General features: G+C 47.2%; 1 protein-coding gene across 1 annotated transcript in view; it reads right to left on the bottom strand.

Moving 5' to 3' along the window:
- Nucleotides 1-948: 948 nt before the first annotated feature.
- musk (muscle, skeletal, receptor tyrosine kinase) overlaps nucleotides 949-16380 on the bottom strand; it is a 157791-nt gene continuing 142359 nt past the window's right edge. Inside the window, exon 17 of the mRNA XM_078214049.1 lies at nucleotides 949-2462. Coding sequence (XP_078070175.1) covers nucleotides 1780-2462 — 683 coding nt within the window. The 3' untranslated portion in view covers nucleotides 949-1779. The remainder of the gene's footprint in view (nucleotides 2463-16380) is intronic.

The following is a 16380-nucleotide window of genomic DNA, read 5'->3' as shown; positions in this document are numbered from 1 at the left end:
AGGTAGAGATTTTCTGCTGAGTTTCATCGAGATTTGCTGACTCTCTGGTCAACACCAATGGACGGACGCAGTGGGGATCTTTCACCAGAGTTTGCAACGCTGGTGATCTGCCTTGATCTCTGTGCGATACTTAAGCTAGGTTTTCAATATGGATTATCCAACTTTCTCGTTTACAAAGGTTGACTTCAGGAAGCCTAGTGGAGGACATGTCCCATCTACATCAATGGTGCTGAGGTGGAGATAGTTGAGAGCTTCAAGTTTCTAGGTGTTCAGATCACCAAAGATCTGCTGTGGTCCCTCCACGCCAACGCTAAGTTAAGAAATGCTAATGTTATGGCTCAGAAAGCCCACCAATACCTGCACTTTCTCAGAAGACTAAGAAAATTTGGCATGTCCGCTATGATTCTGACCAATCTTTACAGATGCACCATAGAAAGCATTCTTTCTGGTTGTATCACAGCTTGGTATGGCTCCTGCTCTGCCCAAGACCGCAAGGAACTACAAAGGTTTGTGAATGAAGTCCAGTCCATCACACAAACCAGCCTCCCATCCATTGACTCCATCTACACTTCCCGCTGTCTTGGAAAAGCAGCCAGCATAATCAAGGACCCCGCGCACCCCAGATATGTTTTCCTCTATCTTCTTCCATTGGGAGAAAGATACAAAAGTCTAAAAACACGTACCAACTGATTCAAGAGCAGCTTCTTCGCTGCTGCCATCAGACTTTTGAATGATCCTAACATGTATTAAGCTGATCTTTCTCTACACCCTATCAGTAACTGCAACACTCTATTCTGCAGCGTCTCCTTTCCTTCTCCCCTATGTACTCTATGAATGTTATGCTTTGTCTGTATAGCGCGCAAGAAACAATAGTTTTCACTGTATCCCAATACATGTGACAATAATAAATCAAATCAAATCAAAAGTTTCAGCAGCATGAATCATCTGTTGACAAGTATCAGATATCCAGACTGGGCCATCTCTCTGTTGATGGACCCAAACTTTGGACAGATGTTTATTGAAGTTCATCTACAAAATTTCACTTTTCCCACAACACATATTCCTCAATAAGAAAAGTTACCAACACGGCTTTTTTTTAAGAAAAACCTCATTTGTACATAATGATGAAGACATTTCTGCTTTGTGATAAAATCTGCCTCGGGAACAGAATCAGGAAATCAGACAACGCAGGAGGAGGCCCTTCGGCCCATCATGGCTGTGCCAGCTCCTTGAAAAAGCTATCCAATTAGTCCCACTCCCCAAGCATTCCAAATTCGTGCAAGTTTCTCCCTTTCAACGCTATATCCTATTCCCTTTTGGGAGTAACAGTTGCATCCGATTCCAGCCGTGGAGTTCCCAGATCATAGTTTAATGAAAAAGAAATCTAATTTTCTGTTCATTTTGTTTTCCCAAATCTGTGTCCACCGGTTACTGACCTTCTTGCCAGTTTCCTCTTATCTAACTCTATCAAAACCCCCTTGCAATATGCTGTCATATCTCACTAATTAAATCCCGTTATCATTCACAAAAATGTCCATGATTGGAGACCATGAGGGGCTGACATCCTTTCGATGCTACCCAGTCACAGGTTATCTAGATAAAGCGTAAGACCCAAGTTTCGGAAATGGAGATCTCTAGGATGGTAAGTGTTGGTTCCCTTGCGACCAGATGGCACACTGTGTGCCCTCCAGGCTCTCTGCTTCTGCTCTCTATGTCAGCCATGCCAGTGTAGGTGAGTGCTCGCTGTTCTCACAGGGATTGCCAGGTTGCAGAGCTGGCTCAGACTGGCACCGGGGCCGTGGCTCTCTCGTGCATGCGCTGCAGGATGCGATGGATGCTTGCGAAGCTGGGCCTGTCGGACGGCATGTTGCTCCAGCAGAGACGCATCATGTTGTACAGCTCCGGCGGGCAGTTCTCGGGGCACGACAGGATGTTGCCGTCTCGGACGTAGTAAATCACCTCCTCGTGAGCCATGCCATAGTAGGGCTGCATGCCAGAGGAGAAGATCTCCCACAGGACCACACCGTAAGCCCAGACGTCAGACTCGGTGGTGTAACGATTGAAGAATATAGACTCGGGTGGCATCCACCTGATGGGGATAGCGTCGTTCTCGTTGGCTTTGTAGTAGTCGGCAGAGTAGATATTCCTGGACAGCCCAAAGTCAGCAATCTTTACCACCAGGTTCTCTCCAACCAAACAGTTTCGCGTGGCCAGGTCCCGATGGACAAACTTGCGTTCAGACAGGTAAGTCATGCCCGCTGAGATCTGCTTCGCGATGTTGAGCTGGTCGGCGCAGCTCAGGGGCATCAGGTCCGTGCCCGAGCCCACACTCCGCTGAGGGAAGCTGGCCTGGCTCAAGGTGCGGACGTTAATGGCTGACCTCGTGCGTAAATATTCGTTTAGGTCTCCGTGGGCCATGTATTCGAAGAGCAGGCACATTGGCTTTCCGATGGCGCACACTCCTGCAGAGAGAGAGAAAAGAAACACCTCTTAACTATAACAGTGACATCAAATGCACCCACTACATAAACCTGAGCTCACCTCAAACTCTCTGCTGCTTCCTATCCAACATCAAGTCCTATCTGCTCATCGCCCTTGCTGATCTACATTGCCTTCTGCTCGGCAATGCTTCAAGTTAAAAATGATACATGGGAACGCCACCACCTGCAAGTTCCCCTCAAAGCCACTCACCATCCTGACTTGGAAATATATCGGCCGTTGCTTCGCAGTCGCTGGGACAAAATCATGGAATTCCCTCCCTAACGGCATTGTGGGTCAACCCACAGCACATGGACTGCAGCGATTCAAGAAGGCAGCTCACCACCATCCTGCCCCCGGGGCAACTAGGGATGGGCAATAAATGCTGGCCAGCCAGCGATGCCCATGTCCCATGAATGAATTTAAAAAAAACATTTGGTCATCTACCCTAATATGTCCATTGGATTATCCCAATGTATCTCCAGGAATTAGGCAAAATACTGCTGGAATCGAAAACATGAAGAGAAAATGCTGGAAAACCTCAGCAGGTCTGACAGCATCTGTGGAGAGAGAAGCGTCATCCAGACTCAAAACGTTGGCTCTATTCTCTCTCCACGGATGCTGTCACACTTGCTGAGATTTTCCAACATTTGCTGTCTTTGTTTCTGTAAGTATGAGGTTGCCTGATGATCGATCAGAATTTCCGTTTAAATTTTAAGAACCATAAAGCCACTGAGCAGGGTTCTGGAAACAAACTTAGCCGCAGAGATTCATTTTAAAATGATATTCCAACTAGCTTTAGCAAGATGTTCCAATAAAAAATATGTTATTGGTTGTCTATGATGGTCGATCAAAATTGAACAACTATGAATTCAGTGAAGGGGGGGAGGGGGGGGCAGTTTAACCTTGTTCCTGCTCCCTTTCCCCTTCTCTTGCTCAAGGGGTTTTGGGAGCGGTTCAGGATGATAAACTGTGTGAAACTTGACCCCACCCCGTGGCACTGGGAAGTTTCTGAATGACCCTCTCTGGGACTGGGTGAACTTTATGAATTGAATTGGGCCCTGTGACGTTAGTGTACCTTTAATAAGTGTTTTTTAAATCATGTTCTCTGCAGCTTGTGAGCTGGCCTTTTGGGTTTCATTTGGCACCGGCTATATGTTAAATGGCCTTTTATTGCTGCTTCAATGGCTTAAATGGGGTTTTGTTTATTTTTACTCTGGGCCTCAGGTACTTTCTGGGATTTGTTTTATGATCCTGTCTTGTTAGGGGGAAGACTGGGTGGCAGGTCATGTGTTTTGGACAGTTTTCTTCTCTTCATAGTGAATTCAAGGTTTCACTTTGTGTGGCTGCTAGTTGCTGGTTTAGTTAGAAGCGGTCCTGTATGTCAAGTGAAAAGCAGTGTTTCTCTCTTTCTCCCTGGTATAATAGATTCTGCTGTTAGCTGGAAGAAGGTCTCCCAGCCTTCCTGGAGTGGAAAATCTGCTGTTGGTGTTTGCCTAGAATCTCTCTCTCTCCCTGGTGTTTTGGAAAGCTGTTCTGACTCCAAGCTTGTCTGTCTGTGCATCAAGAGAACTGCAGTGTTCAGCCAAAGAACTAAGTTCCAGCATCACGTGAGCATTCGTATTTTTTGTGCTAAGCCTGTGGCAAGGGTTATATTTGGGGAAGTTTGTTTGAATGGAACATTTTCAATGTATTTGGTAAGGAATACACAAAGTCATAGTTGGTTTTTTTGTTTGTAATTGGTAAGGATTAATGCTAACTTTCTTTCCATACATGTTAACTATATTCTTCAATAAACTTTGTTAGTTAAAAGCTCCCTAGTGGGTCATTTGAATCATACCTGAAGTGAAATATCCCATGCTTACCCTCACCAAATTCAAGATGCAAAACTTATGATCCAGCTGGACTTCATAAGACACTTTGGGGTTTCTGACCTGAGATATAACAGTCCTCAGGGTGGCATGGTGGCACAGTGGTGAGCCGGGTTCAATTCCCGGCTTGGGTCACTGTCTGTGTGGAGTCTGCACGTTCTCCCCGTGTCTGCGTGGGTTTCCTCTGGGTGCTCTGGTTTCCTCCCACAGTCCGAAAGTCGTGCTGGTTAGGGTGCATTGGCTGTGCTAAATTCTCCCTCAGTGTACCCGAACAGGCGCCGGAGTGTGGCGACTAAGGGATTTTCACAGTGAGTTCTTTGCAGTGTTAATGCAAGCCTACTTGTGACACTAATAAATAAACTTAAGATTGGCTAGTTTTTAAAAAAATTCCGAATCTGTTGACAGAATCCAACCGGAGGTGTCACGGGTATTCTGCACTTTGTCCGATTTGTGTCTCTTTATCATGTATTTGGATCATTTTCTCATTGGGAAATAGAGATTCGAGCGGCGCAGACTATAAATAGAATCCTAGGTTGCATCATATTCATGATCAATCGCATGCGTTTGAACTTACTCCACAGGACAATTCGTCAGATGGTTTTCATTATTGTACCCCAGTGTATTCCAATTATTTATTGCTTCATGTTTTTCATGTTGAATGAAAATGCTTTAGAAAGATGCCTCATCAGGCCTTTTACTACCAAGGCTCATTAATCTTGAAAAGCAATGTTTTGTGAAAGCCTTTTGGTTACATCTGTGGGGGAGTCCAAAACAAAGGGGCCATAGTCAATAGTCAGCCCAGTAAGGCGTTCCGCAAAAGACGCCTTTACCCAGAGAGTGGCAACACTATCGAGACCATGACTCAATGTGGTAATATTCTTGGCCCAAGGATGAAGAAAATAGTTAAAGTTAAAGTTTATTTATTAGTCACAAGTAGGCTTACATTAACACTGCAATGAAGTTACTGTGAAAATTCCCTAGTCACCACACTCCGGCGCCTGTTTGGGGACACTGAGGGCAAATTTAGCATGGCCAATTCACCTCACCCGCACAGCAGGAAACCGGAGCACCCGGAGGCAGATATTGGGGCTGCCTCTGGAGTTCAGGATGGAAGCTGCCAGTGACTCCAGACTCTGGAACACCACAGCAGTGGGTGAGGGGAGCATCTGCTGGTGGATCCCTCCCCCCAGATTGGGTGTCCCTGTAGGGGGTCCATTCTCCAGCCTCATAGTGAACCTGAAGATCTATCTTCATTTTCAGGAGGTTCACCCCCTTTCTTCAATAGTGGGTCAGTGATGTTGGGCACCTTTTCAATATGGCAGCCAATAGGATGGTGGGCTATGCCCCATCAGGCCTGACCCACCATGAAATACGGTGCAAAACACCTGGTTGCGTGATTAACAAGGTCGGGGCTGGAGGATTTGGCGAGCTTCCCCCCCACCGGCCTCCACGGTGGGAAGCTCTCCACATTTCCACCTCTGCCCCCGCCTTAGTCCCCAGATGGGGGAGTTCTGCCCTCGATCGTTGAGATGAGGTTTTAACTTGAGGCTCAATCTGTCCCCTTGAGGTGGATGTAAATTATCCCATGCCGCTCGAGTCCTTCTCAAGACTGGGCAATATTCACCCCTCAATCAACATCATTAAAGTAGATTATCCGGGGTATCAAGTTGTCACTTGTGGGAGCTTTCTGTGCGTAAATTGGTTGCCGGATTTCCTGCCTGGTAACGAGGGCTACACTTTGAAAAGTATTTCATTCAATTTGCTTTACAATACCCCAAGGTTGTGAAAGGTGCTACATAAATGCAAGGCTTTTGCGCAGGGAATAGCATTGATGCGTTCATGGGGAAGTTGGATAAGTATTTGGAGGAGAAAGGAACAGCAGGATTTCATGATCATGCGACATGTGGAGCATAAACACTGGCACAACTCAGATGGGCTGAATGGCCTGTTTTCGTGATGCACGTTGGGTTTGCAGCATGGAAACAGGCCCTTTGGCCCAACCTGTCCATGCCGCCCTGTTTTTACCACTAAGCTAGTCCCAATTTCCCATGTTTGGTCCATATCCCTCTATACCCATCCTACCCATGTAACTGTCTAAATGCTTTTTAAAAGATAAAATTGTACCCGCCTCTACTACTACCTCTGGCAGCTTGTTCCAGACACTCACCACCATCTGTGTGAAAAAATTGCCCCTCTGGACACTTTTGTATCTCTCCCCTCTCACCTTAAACCTGTGCCCTCTAGTTATAGACTCTTCTACCTTTGGGAAAAGATGTTGACTATCTAGCTGATCTATGCCCCTCATTATTTTATATTGTATGTTTTGTAAATCTATGTAACATTGAAGGTTTTTTAAAAATGTGAATCCTCTGCACTTTTAATCAAGATTAGAATGGGCAGGAAGGGAGTGCAGGTCTCTGAAGGTCAAAGGGGAGTCTAGAAGTTTCTAAGGGGAAAGCAGAGGCAGGTGCAGAAAGTTGGGTAATCTGCACTCTACCTGCTCCAATTCACCAGCGATCCTTAGACAGCACCTTCCAAACCCACCACCACTTCCATCCAGAAGGACAAGGAGCAGCAGATACATGGGAACACCACCACCTGCAGGTTCCCCTCCAGGAACTAGTGAGAGCTGGAGTTCAGGATTTGCTTCGATTTCTTTCCTTCTCTGCATTATCATTAAGATGTTGGGATTCGAAGCGTGATGCAGTTTGACTGCACCGTCCTGACTTGGAAACATATCGGCCGTTCCTTCGCAGTCGCTGGGTCAAAATCCTGGAATTCACTCCCCAACGGCATTGTGGGTCAACCCACCGCACAGGGACTGCAGCGATTCAAGAAAGCGGCTCACCACCACCTTCTCAAGGGGCAACTAGGGATGGGCAATAAATGCTGGCCCAGCCAGCGACGCCCATGTCCCAGGAATGAATAAACAAAATGTAGGCCAGACCAGGTAAGGATGGCATATTTCCTTCCCTGAAGGACATTAATGAACCAGATGGGTTTCTACGGCAATAGATTATAGTTTCATGGAACTAGCTTTCAATTCCGGATTTAATAATCAATGAAATTTATTAATTAAATTCAAATTTCACCATTGTGTGATTCGAACCCATGTCCCAGGGTATTAATCTGGGCCTCTGGATTACTGGCCCAATAATATGACCACTATGCCACCATCTCCTTGTTCCAATTGTCTGTAACCTCCATGGGCATTGAAGCAAATGGAAAGTACAATTTCCACAGTGAGCTCATATAAATAAGGAATGAAGAAGTTGCATTCATATAGCACCCACCTCCTCCCCCCCCCCCCCGCCCACCCCACCACCCCCGCCCTCAACTACTCACCCACCAGAGCAGGTCAAAGGCTAGAAATCCTGCTGACTACCCCGAGAGCCTGTCCACCATCGACAAGTCACAAGTCAGGAGTGTGATGGAATACTCTACACTTTCCTGGATGAGCGCACCTTCAACAACATGTCCCTACCTAAAATTTTTTTGAAGATGTAACTAGACACATAGACGAGGGAAGAGTGGTAGATGTAGTTTATATGGATTTCAGCAAGGCGTTTGATAAGGTGCCCCATGCAAGGCTTATTGAGAAAGTGAAGGGGCATGGGATACAAGGGGACATTGCTTTGTGGATTCAGAACTGGCCTGCCCACAGAAGGCAAAGAGTGGTTGCAGATGGGTCTTTTTCAGCCTGGAGGTCGGTCACCAGTGGAGTGCCCCAGGAATCTGTTCTGGGACCCTTGCTCTTTGTGATTTTTATAAATGACCTGGATGAGGAAGTGGAAGGATGGGTTGGCAAGTTTACTGATGACACAAAGGTTGGTGGGGTTGTGGATAGTGTAGAGGGATGTCAGCAGTTGCAACGAGACATAGATAAGATGCAAGACTGGGCGGAGAAGTGGCAGATGGACTTCAACCCAGATAAGTGTGTGGTCGTTCATTTTGGCAGGTCGAATAGGACGAAAGAATATAATATTAAGGGTAAGACGCTTGGCAGTGTGGAAGATCAGAAGGATCTTGGTGTCCGGGTTCATAGGACACTCAAAGCAGTGTCGCAGGTAGAGGCTGTGGTTAAGAAAGCGTATGGAATACTGGCCTTCATCAATAGAGGAATTGAGTTTAGAAATCGGGAGATAATGCTGCAGCTGTATAGGACCCTGGTCAGACCCCACCTGGAGTACTGTGCCCAGTTCTGGTTGCCTCATTACAGAAAGGATGTGGAAGCCATAGAAAGGGTGCAGAGGAGATTTACAAGGATGTTGCCTGGATTAGGTGGCACGCATTATGAGGATAGGTTGAGAGAGCTAGGTCTTTTCTCCTTGGAGAGGCGAAGGATGAGAGGTGACCTGATAGAGGGGTATAAGATGTTGAGAGGTATTGATAGAGTGGATTCTCAGAGGCTTTTACCCAGGGCTGAAATGGTTGCCACAAGAGGTCACAGATTTAGGGTGCTGGGGAGTAGGTACAGAGGAGATGTTAGGGATAAGTTTTTCACTCAGAGGGTGGTGGTGTGTGGAATCGGCTGCCGGTAGTGGTGGTGGAGGTGGATTCGATAGGGTCTTTTAAGAGACTTTTGGATAAGTTCATGGAAGTTAGTAAGATAGAGGGTTATAGATAAGCCTAGTAGGTAGGGACATGTTCGGCGCAACTTGTGGGCCGAAGGGCCTGTTTGTGCTGTAGCTTTTCTATGTTCTATGTTCTAACACTCAAGAAGCTCGGCTCCATCCAAAAAATTCAATCCCTCCACCACCACCGTCAGCACTGCTGCCTCACAGCTCCAGGGACCCGGGTTTGATTCCCAGCTTGGGTCACTGTCTGTGTGGAGTTTGCATGTTCTCCCCGTGTCTGCGTGGGTTTCCTCCGGGTGCTCCGGTTTCCTCCCACAGTCCAAAGATGTGCGCATTATGTTTATTGGTCATGCTAAATTGCCCCTTAGTGTCCTGTGATGCGCAGGTTAGAGGGATTAGTGGGGTAAATATGTGGGGTTAGTAGGATAGGACCTCGGTGGGATTGTTGTCGGTGCAGACGCGATGGGCCGAATGGCCTCCTTCTGCACTGTAGGGTTCCTATAATTCAATGATTTCTATGACACTCAGTGACAGCAGTGTGTACCATCTACAAGAGGCACTGCAGCAACTTACCAAGGTTCCTTAGGCAGCATCTTCAAAACCCTTGACCACTTCCAACTAGAAGGACAAGGGCAGCAGATACCTGGAAACACCACCACCTGGAGGTTCCCCTCCGAGTCACTCACCATCCTGACTTGGAAATATACCGGCCGTTCCTTCACTGTTGCTGGGTCAAAATCCTGGAATTCCCTCCCTCACAGCACTGTGGGTATATCTACATCACAGGGACCGCAGCGGTTCAAGAAGGCAGCTCACCACCACCTTCCCAAGGGCAATTCGGGATGGGCAATAAATGCTGGCTGGCCAATGACACCCATATCCCGTTAATGCATAAAAAAACATAGGACATCCCAAAGTGCTTTGTGTCAATGATATATGGTGGACTCTCTGGTAATGTAAAACACACAGCAGACAACTTGCGCAGACCAAGCTCCCCCAAACAACAATGGCATTATCTGGAGTAACCATTGGCTGAGGGATCTCCGTTCTCCTTTGAAACAGAGCTGCAGGATCTCTTCCATTCCCCTGAGGGAGCAGACATGACCTCAGGTAAATATCCCAAGCTGAACGTTGGCAATTCAATAGCACTCCCTCAATCCCCAGCTGGGAGCATTGAAAGTGAAAGTTTTCTTATTAATGTTACAAGTAGGCTTACATTAACACTGCAATGAAGTTACTGTGAAAATCCCCTAGTCGCCACAGTCCAGCGCCTGTTTCGGTACACTGAGGGAGAAAGATGCAAAAATCCAAGGTCACGTACCAACCGACTCAAGAACGGCTTCTTCCCTGCTGCCATCAGACTTTTGAATGGACCTACCTTGCATTAAGTTGATCTTTCTCTACACCCTAGCTGTGACTGTAACACTACATTCTGCACTCTCTCCTTTCCTTCTCTATGAACGGTGTGTTTTGTCTGTATAGTGCGCAAGAAATAATACTTTTCACTGTACATGTGACGATAATAAATCAAATCAAAGCATCTAACTGGTACGTCTTTTGGACTGTGGGAGTAAACCGGAGCACCCAGAGGAAACCCACGCAGACACGGGGAGGACATGCAAACTCCGCACAGACAGTGACCCAAGCCAGGAATCGAACCCGGGTCCTCGGCGCTGTGAGGCAGCAGTTCTAACCACTGTGCCACCGTGCTGCCCCCTGGATGATTCATCTGGATGATGGGCTCAAGTGTCTGGAGTGGGACTCAAACTGACAACCTTGTGACTCAGAGGCGGGAGTGCTACCCACTGAGCCACCGCGACATCGTGCAATCAGTCGGTTAAAAGTCGCGTCTCAAGCAAACGATTCAGCTGCTCGCAGATCGTAAACTGAAGGGACGATGCCACTGAGTGTAAACTTCAGAAGAAATTATCTTTGTTGGGAATAAATGGGGCCTCGGAGTCTGGGCCCAGCGTGAGCTAATGGAAATATAAAGGCAAAACAATTTGGCATTGCTGGCATCCGCTGCAAGTATTTCTGGCCCATTGATAAGACAAACAATCCATTAAAAAAATGGAAGATACTGTTCTTTTTAAAGGTCTCTGCTGTGTCCTGGATGGAGTGTAATGTGATTGTATTTAGATGCGTAGCTAAGGGATTATCTCTCTTGATTATCAGGCATGTGTCTTTTTAACATTGCCTGGCAGCATGTCTCTGTTACCAGGACAAAGCCTTTGGAACAAATAATCTATTTTCACATCGTGGCCAACACACTGCTCTAATGACACAAACTGAACCATTTCATACTATCTGAGGCCCAATTACCTCCCTGTCTTTCCTGAGGTTAGCTAGATTTGTCCCAAAGTTTCCAGGAAATAAAGGATTAATCTCCAGGTTATCGCTGTGAGAAATCCTGGGAAAATATCACAGCAACGTTAAACAAAATTATGTTTTTCTTTGTGGTATGAACACCTGTTTATTAGTTACAGAAATACCAGTGATGGAAGATAAGATAGAAGCAGGGAAGTTGCTTCCACTGGCGGGTGAAACTAGAACTAAGGGGCACGGCCTCAAAATAAGGGGATGCAGATTTAGGACTGAGTTGAGGAGGAACTTCTTTACACAAAGGGTTGTGAATCTGTGGAATTCCCTGCCCAGTGAAGCAGTTGGGGCTACCTCATTGAATGTTTTTAAGGCGAGGATAGATACATTTTTGAACAGTAAAGGAATTAAGGGTTATGGTGAGCGGGCGGGTAAGTGGAGCTGAGTCCACGAAAAGATCAACCATGATCTTATTGAATGGCGGAGCAGGCTCGAGGGGCCAGATGGCCTACTCCCGCTCCTAGTTCTTATGTTCTTATGGCTGTTTGAATCATCATCAAGAATCATCTCATTAGTTGGTGCCGGGGATTTTTTTTTAACACAGCAGTGATCTCCGAGCTCCTCTTTGTTTCAGAGATTTGGACAAACCGAGAGCTGACACCTCGAAGCACTGGAGAAATACCGCCCGCAGGGTCTTTGCAAGATCCTCCCAATCTGGTAGCAAGAAAGGTGATCCAATAGCAGCTTCCTCTCCCAAGGAAACTTGCCCAGTATCGAGGCACTGATCGCTCGATTAGCCTGGCAGGCCATGCAGTTCGTGTGTCTGACACCACTCTGTCAAAACGAGCGCTCTACTCGGAGCTTGGGCCTAGGACACTACCCTGAGGAACTCCTGCAGAGATGTCCTGGAACTGAGATGACTGACCCTTCACAACCACAACCATCTTCCTATGTACCTAATTTGTGCACAGCAAGCTCCCACAAACAGCAGTGTGATAATAACGTGATGTGAATGAAGAACCAATATTGACCGGCACAACAGGAAGATCTCCACTGCTCCTCTTCGAGGTCTCTCTTTCCCTCAATCTTTCCATACCCGATGGTGCGTAGGTCACACTTTGTCTGTTTCTGTAGCTAATTATTCCTGGAACAGGTCGCTAATCTGTTGCCAGGAAGATATATGGGCATTAGAGGCAGAGAAGGTTCAGTAGGCTGAGACTTATCCAACTCATCACCCAACCTTCCAAAGCACCACCTGCCCCCTGTGTGGCAGAATCTACAAGTCACCCATTGGATTAACTGGTCATCTCAGAATCCACCGAACCAGAGTGGGAGCAAGTCATCCTCGATCCTGAGGGACTGCCATGAGGAGACTCTGAATCCTTCTCTGCTGATCTATTTCCATTCTTGATGTAAGTATTGGTAGATCCTCCAGTGCCCTTTACGAGACGGCCTCTGCCATTGCTGCCAAATTGAATCGCAACTTCACACGGCCTTTTCCAAACTCTTCATCCATTCACCATGTCCCCAACTCTGACACCAACGAGGCAAGACAGCCTCTCTCCTGGTGGCAGCAACAGTAAAAAGTCTCACAACACCAGGTCAAAGTCCAACTGGTTTATTATTTCCCCCTAGGGGAATTTCACAGTAACTTCATTGCAGTGTTAATGTAAGCCTTTGTGGTGAACCATTGTTGGTTCCCACCAGGTAGTGCTGAGCCAGGGTCTGGCCAGTACTATGAGTCTGTATATATGTTACTGTTGGGGTTAGGGTTGGGCTGTTCTACATGTTACTGTTGGGGTTAGGGTTGGGCTGTTCTACATGTTACTGTTGGGGTTAGGGTTGGGCTGTTCTACCTGTAATATAGTTCTTATGGTACATCCCAGTCGGGCTCCGCCTCCTGGGAGAGGTATAAAGGTCACTGCTCTGTCTGGGACCCTTTAGTCTGGGATCGTGTATTATATATGGTAGCTCTATTGTTGTAGTCAATAAAAGCCTTTATTTCCCCGAGTACCTCTAGCCTCGTGAGTTATATCGCGCATCAGCCTTACTTGTGACTAATAAATAAATAAACTTTTATTTGGAATCACGAGCTTTCGGAGCGCTGCTCCTCCATCAGGTGAGTGGAGAGGTAGGTTTCACAAACACGGCATATATAGACAGAGACACAATTGCAAGATGATAGTTTGAATGCGAGTCTTTACAGGTACAGACAGTGCGAGTGGAGAGAGGGATAGTCACAGGTTAAAGAGGTGTGAATTGTCTCAAGCCAGGACAGTCAGTGAGATTTTGCAAACCCAGACCAAATGGTGGAGGTTGCAGATAGTGTGACATGAACTCAAGATCCCGGTTGAGGCCATCCTCATGCGTGTGGAACTTAGCTATCAGTTACGGTTACGTATATATGCCGTGTTTGTGGAACTCAGCTTTCCACTCACCTGATGAAGGAGCAGCGCTCCGAAAGCTCGTGATTGGCACAGTGGTCGGCACTGCTGCCTCACACAGTGCCAGGGACCCGGGTTCAATTCCCGGCTTGGGTCACTGTTTGTGTGGAGTCTGCACGTTCTCCCCGTGTCTGCGTGGGTTTCCTCCGGGTGCTCCGGTTTCCTCCCACTTTCAGAAAGACGTGCTGGTTAGGTGCATTGACCCGAACGGGCGCCGGACTGTGGCGACTCGGGGAATTTCACAGTAACTTCATTGCAGTGTTAATATAAGCCTACTTGTGACTAATAAATAAACTTTAAACCTATTGGACTTTAACCTGGTGTTGTGAGACTTCTTACTGTGCCCACCCCAGTCCAATGCCGGCATCTCCAACACATGGTGACGGCTACAGAGGAGGTTACTGATCTTTCTCATGGTAAAATAGCTCATAATTAACCCTTACCATCTCATAACCAAATTATTTCTCCAAGGTACATGGTGCTGCTCCTGAATTCTCTCTGCCATATCTTTATCATCATCTGCTGTGGCTCATGGCTGTTCCCTACTCACACTGAGGTCCTTCCTGATCCTCCAGGTATATATTTATTCGTGTCAAAAGTAGGCTTACATTAACACTGCAATGAAGTTACTGTGAAAATCCCCTAGTCGCTACACTCGGGCGCCAGTTATGGTACACTGAGGGAGAATTTAGCATGGCCAATGCACCTCACCAGCATGTCTTTCGGACTGTGGGGAAGGGCAGCACGGCGGCACAGTGGTTAGCACTGCTGCCTCACAGCACCAGGGACCCGGGTTCGATTCCCGGCTTGGGTCACTGTCTGTGTGAAGTCTGCACCTTCTCTCCGTGTCTGCATGGGTTTCCTCCGGGTGCTCCGGTTTCCTCCCACAGTCCAAAGATGTGCAGGTTAGGTGGATTGGCCATGCTGAATTAATCCTATGTCAGGGGGATTAGCAGGGTAAATATGTGGGATTCTGGGACTAGGGCCTGGGTGGGATTGTTGTCGGTGCAGGCTCGATGGGCCGAATGGTCTCCTTCTGCACTGTAGTGATTCTATGAAACCGGAGCACCCAGAGAAAACCCACGCAGACACGGGGAGAACGTGCAAACTCCGCACAGACAGTGACCCCAGCTGGGAATTGAACCCGGGTCCCTGGCGCTGGGAGGCAACAGTGCTAACCACTGTGCCACCCTGCCACCCTTCCTCACAGTCACTGATGAGAATCTGGCCATTATCATTGTGTGGGATTTAAACTGTGCGGCTTGTGACTGAAGAAACTGCTTCAATCTTAAACAAATGTAGAACAAAGCGGTTTCAAATTCCGACTGTGTGGAATTTGAGCTCAAGTAATGGAACACAGGCCCTGGCCGTTACATCTCCATGGAAATCTATATTTCCCCTTTCCTCTCACGTGAGATGTTTATCCCGGGGACCTCCTTGCCTTCCCCCTTGGGTGGATGTAAAAGATCCCATGGAACCATCCAAAGATGATCAGTGGACCTCTCTCCTGCGCTTTGGCCAATATTAAACAGGTTATCTGGTCATTGTCAGCTTGCCGTCTGTGGGATCTTGCTGTGCGCAAATTGGTTGCCGTCATTCCTACATTACAACAGTGACTACACTTCAAAAGCTCTAATGCATTTTGTCGCGTTCTTAGATCATGAAAGGTGCTGCAGGATTCCAGTCCTTTCGATCCGGACAGGACGACAAAAAAACATTAGGATAAAAGCAAAATACTGCGGATGCTGGAATCTGAAACAAAAACAGAAAAATGCTGGAAAATCTCAGCGGGTCTGACAGCATCTGTGGAGAGAGAATAGAGCCAACGTTTCGAGTCTGGATGACCCTTCGTCAGAGCTGAACTGAGCATTCTTTTCAGTTCAAATTCATAGAAGGCTCCGTTTTGAAAATTTTGGTGAGACATTGGATCAGGACGGCGGGGGGGGGGGGGGGGAAGCCTCTGTGCTGTTCTTCAGAACAGCAGCAGTGGGACATTTCCATCCAGCTTAGAGGATAGAAGTGGGATTGAGGAAATACTTGGACTTAGGGAGAGAGACATTATCGTGTCTCATGTGAAATATGAGACTATAAGACCATAAGACATAGGAGCAGAATTAGGCCACTCGGCCCATCGAGTCTGCTCCGCCATTCAATCATGGCTGATATTTTTCTCATCCCCATTCTCCTGCCTTTTCCCCATAACCCCTGACCCCCTTATTAATCAAGAACCTATCTATCTCTGTCTTAAAGACACTCAATGACCTGGCCTCCACAGCCTTCTGCAGCAAAGAGTTCCATAGATTCACCACTTTCAGGCTGAAAAAATTCCTCCTCATCTCTATTTTAAAGGATCGTCCCTTTAGTCTGAGGTTGTGCCCTCTGGTTCTAGTTTTTCCGACTATGTAGTCAACACCATCATAAGACTGTATGACAATACAGCATGCGGAGAGAGAGTTCTATGTAGAGCCTCATTCAAGCCTGGATTTTCTGGCCCTATCTGCCGGTGGGATCTTCAGGTTCCGCTGAAGGTGATTCCCCCAGCCCCCCACCCCCCCGCCGCAGTGGGGGGAGGGCGGGAACCAGGGTGGAAAATCCCGGCCGTAATATAATGTTCTTGCGATCGAGGGAGTGCAGCAAAGGTTTACCAGGCTGATTCCGGGCATGGCGGGACTGATGTCATAGAAACATAGA

Source organism: Mustelus asterias, chromosome 6 (genome assembly GCF_964213995.1).
Source record: "Mustelus asterias chromosome 6, sMusAst1.hap1.1, whole genome shotgun sequence".
Classification (NCBI taxonomy): Eukaryota; Metazoa; Chordata; class Chondrichthyes; order Carcharhiniformes; family Triakidae; genus Mustelus; species Mustelus asterias.
The sequence above is the reverse complement of the archived record's forward strand: the minus strand, read 5'-3'. Positions and strand labels throughout refer to the sequence as shown.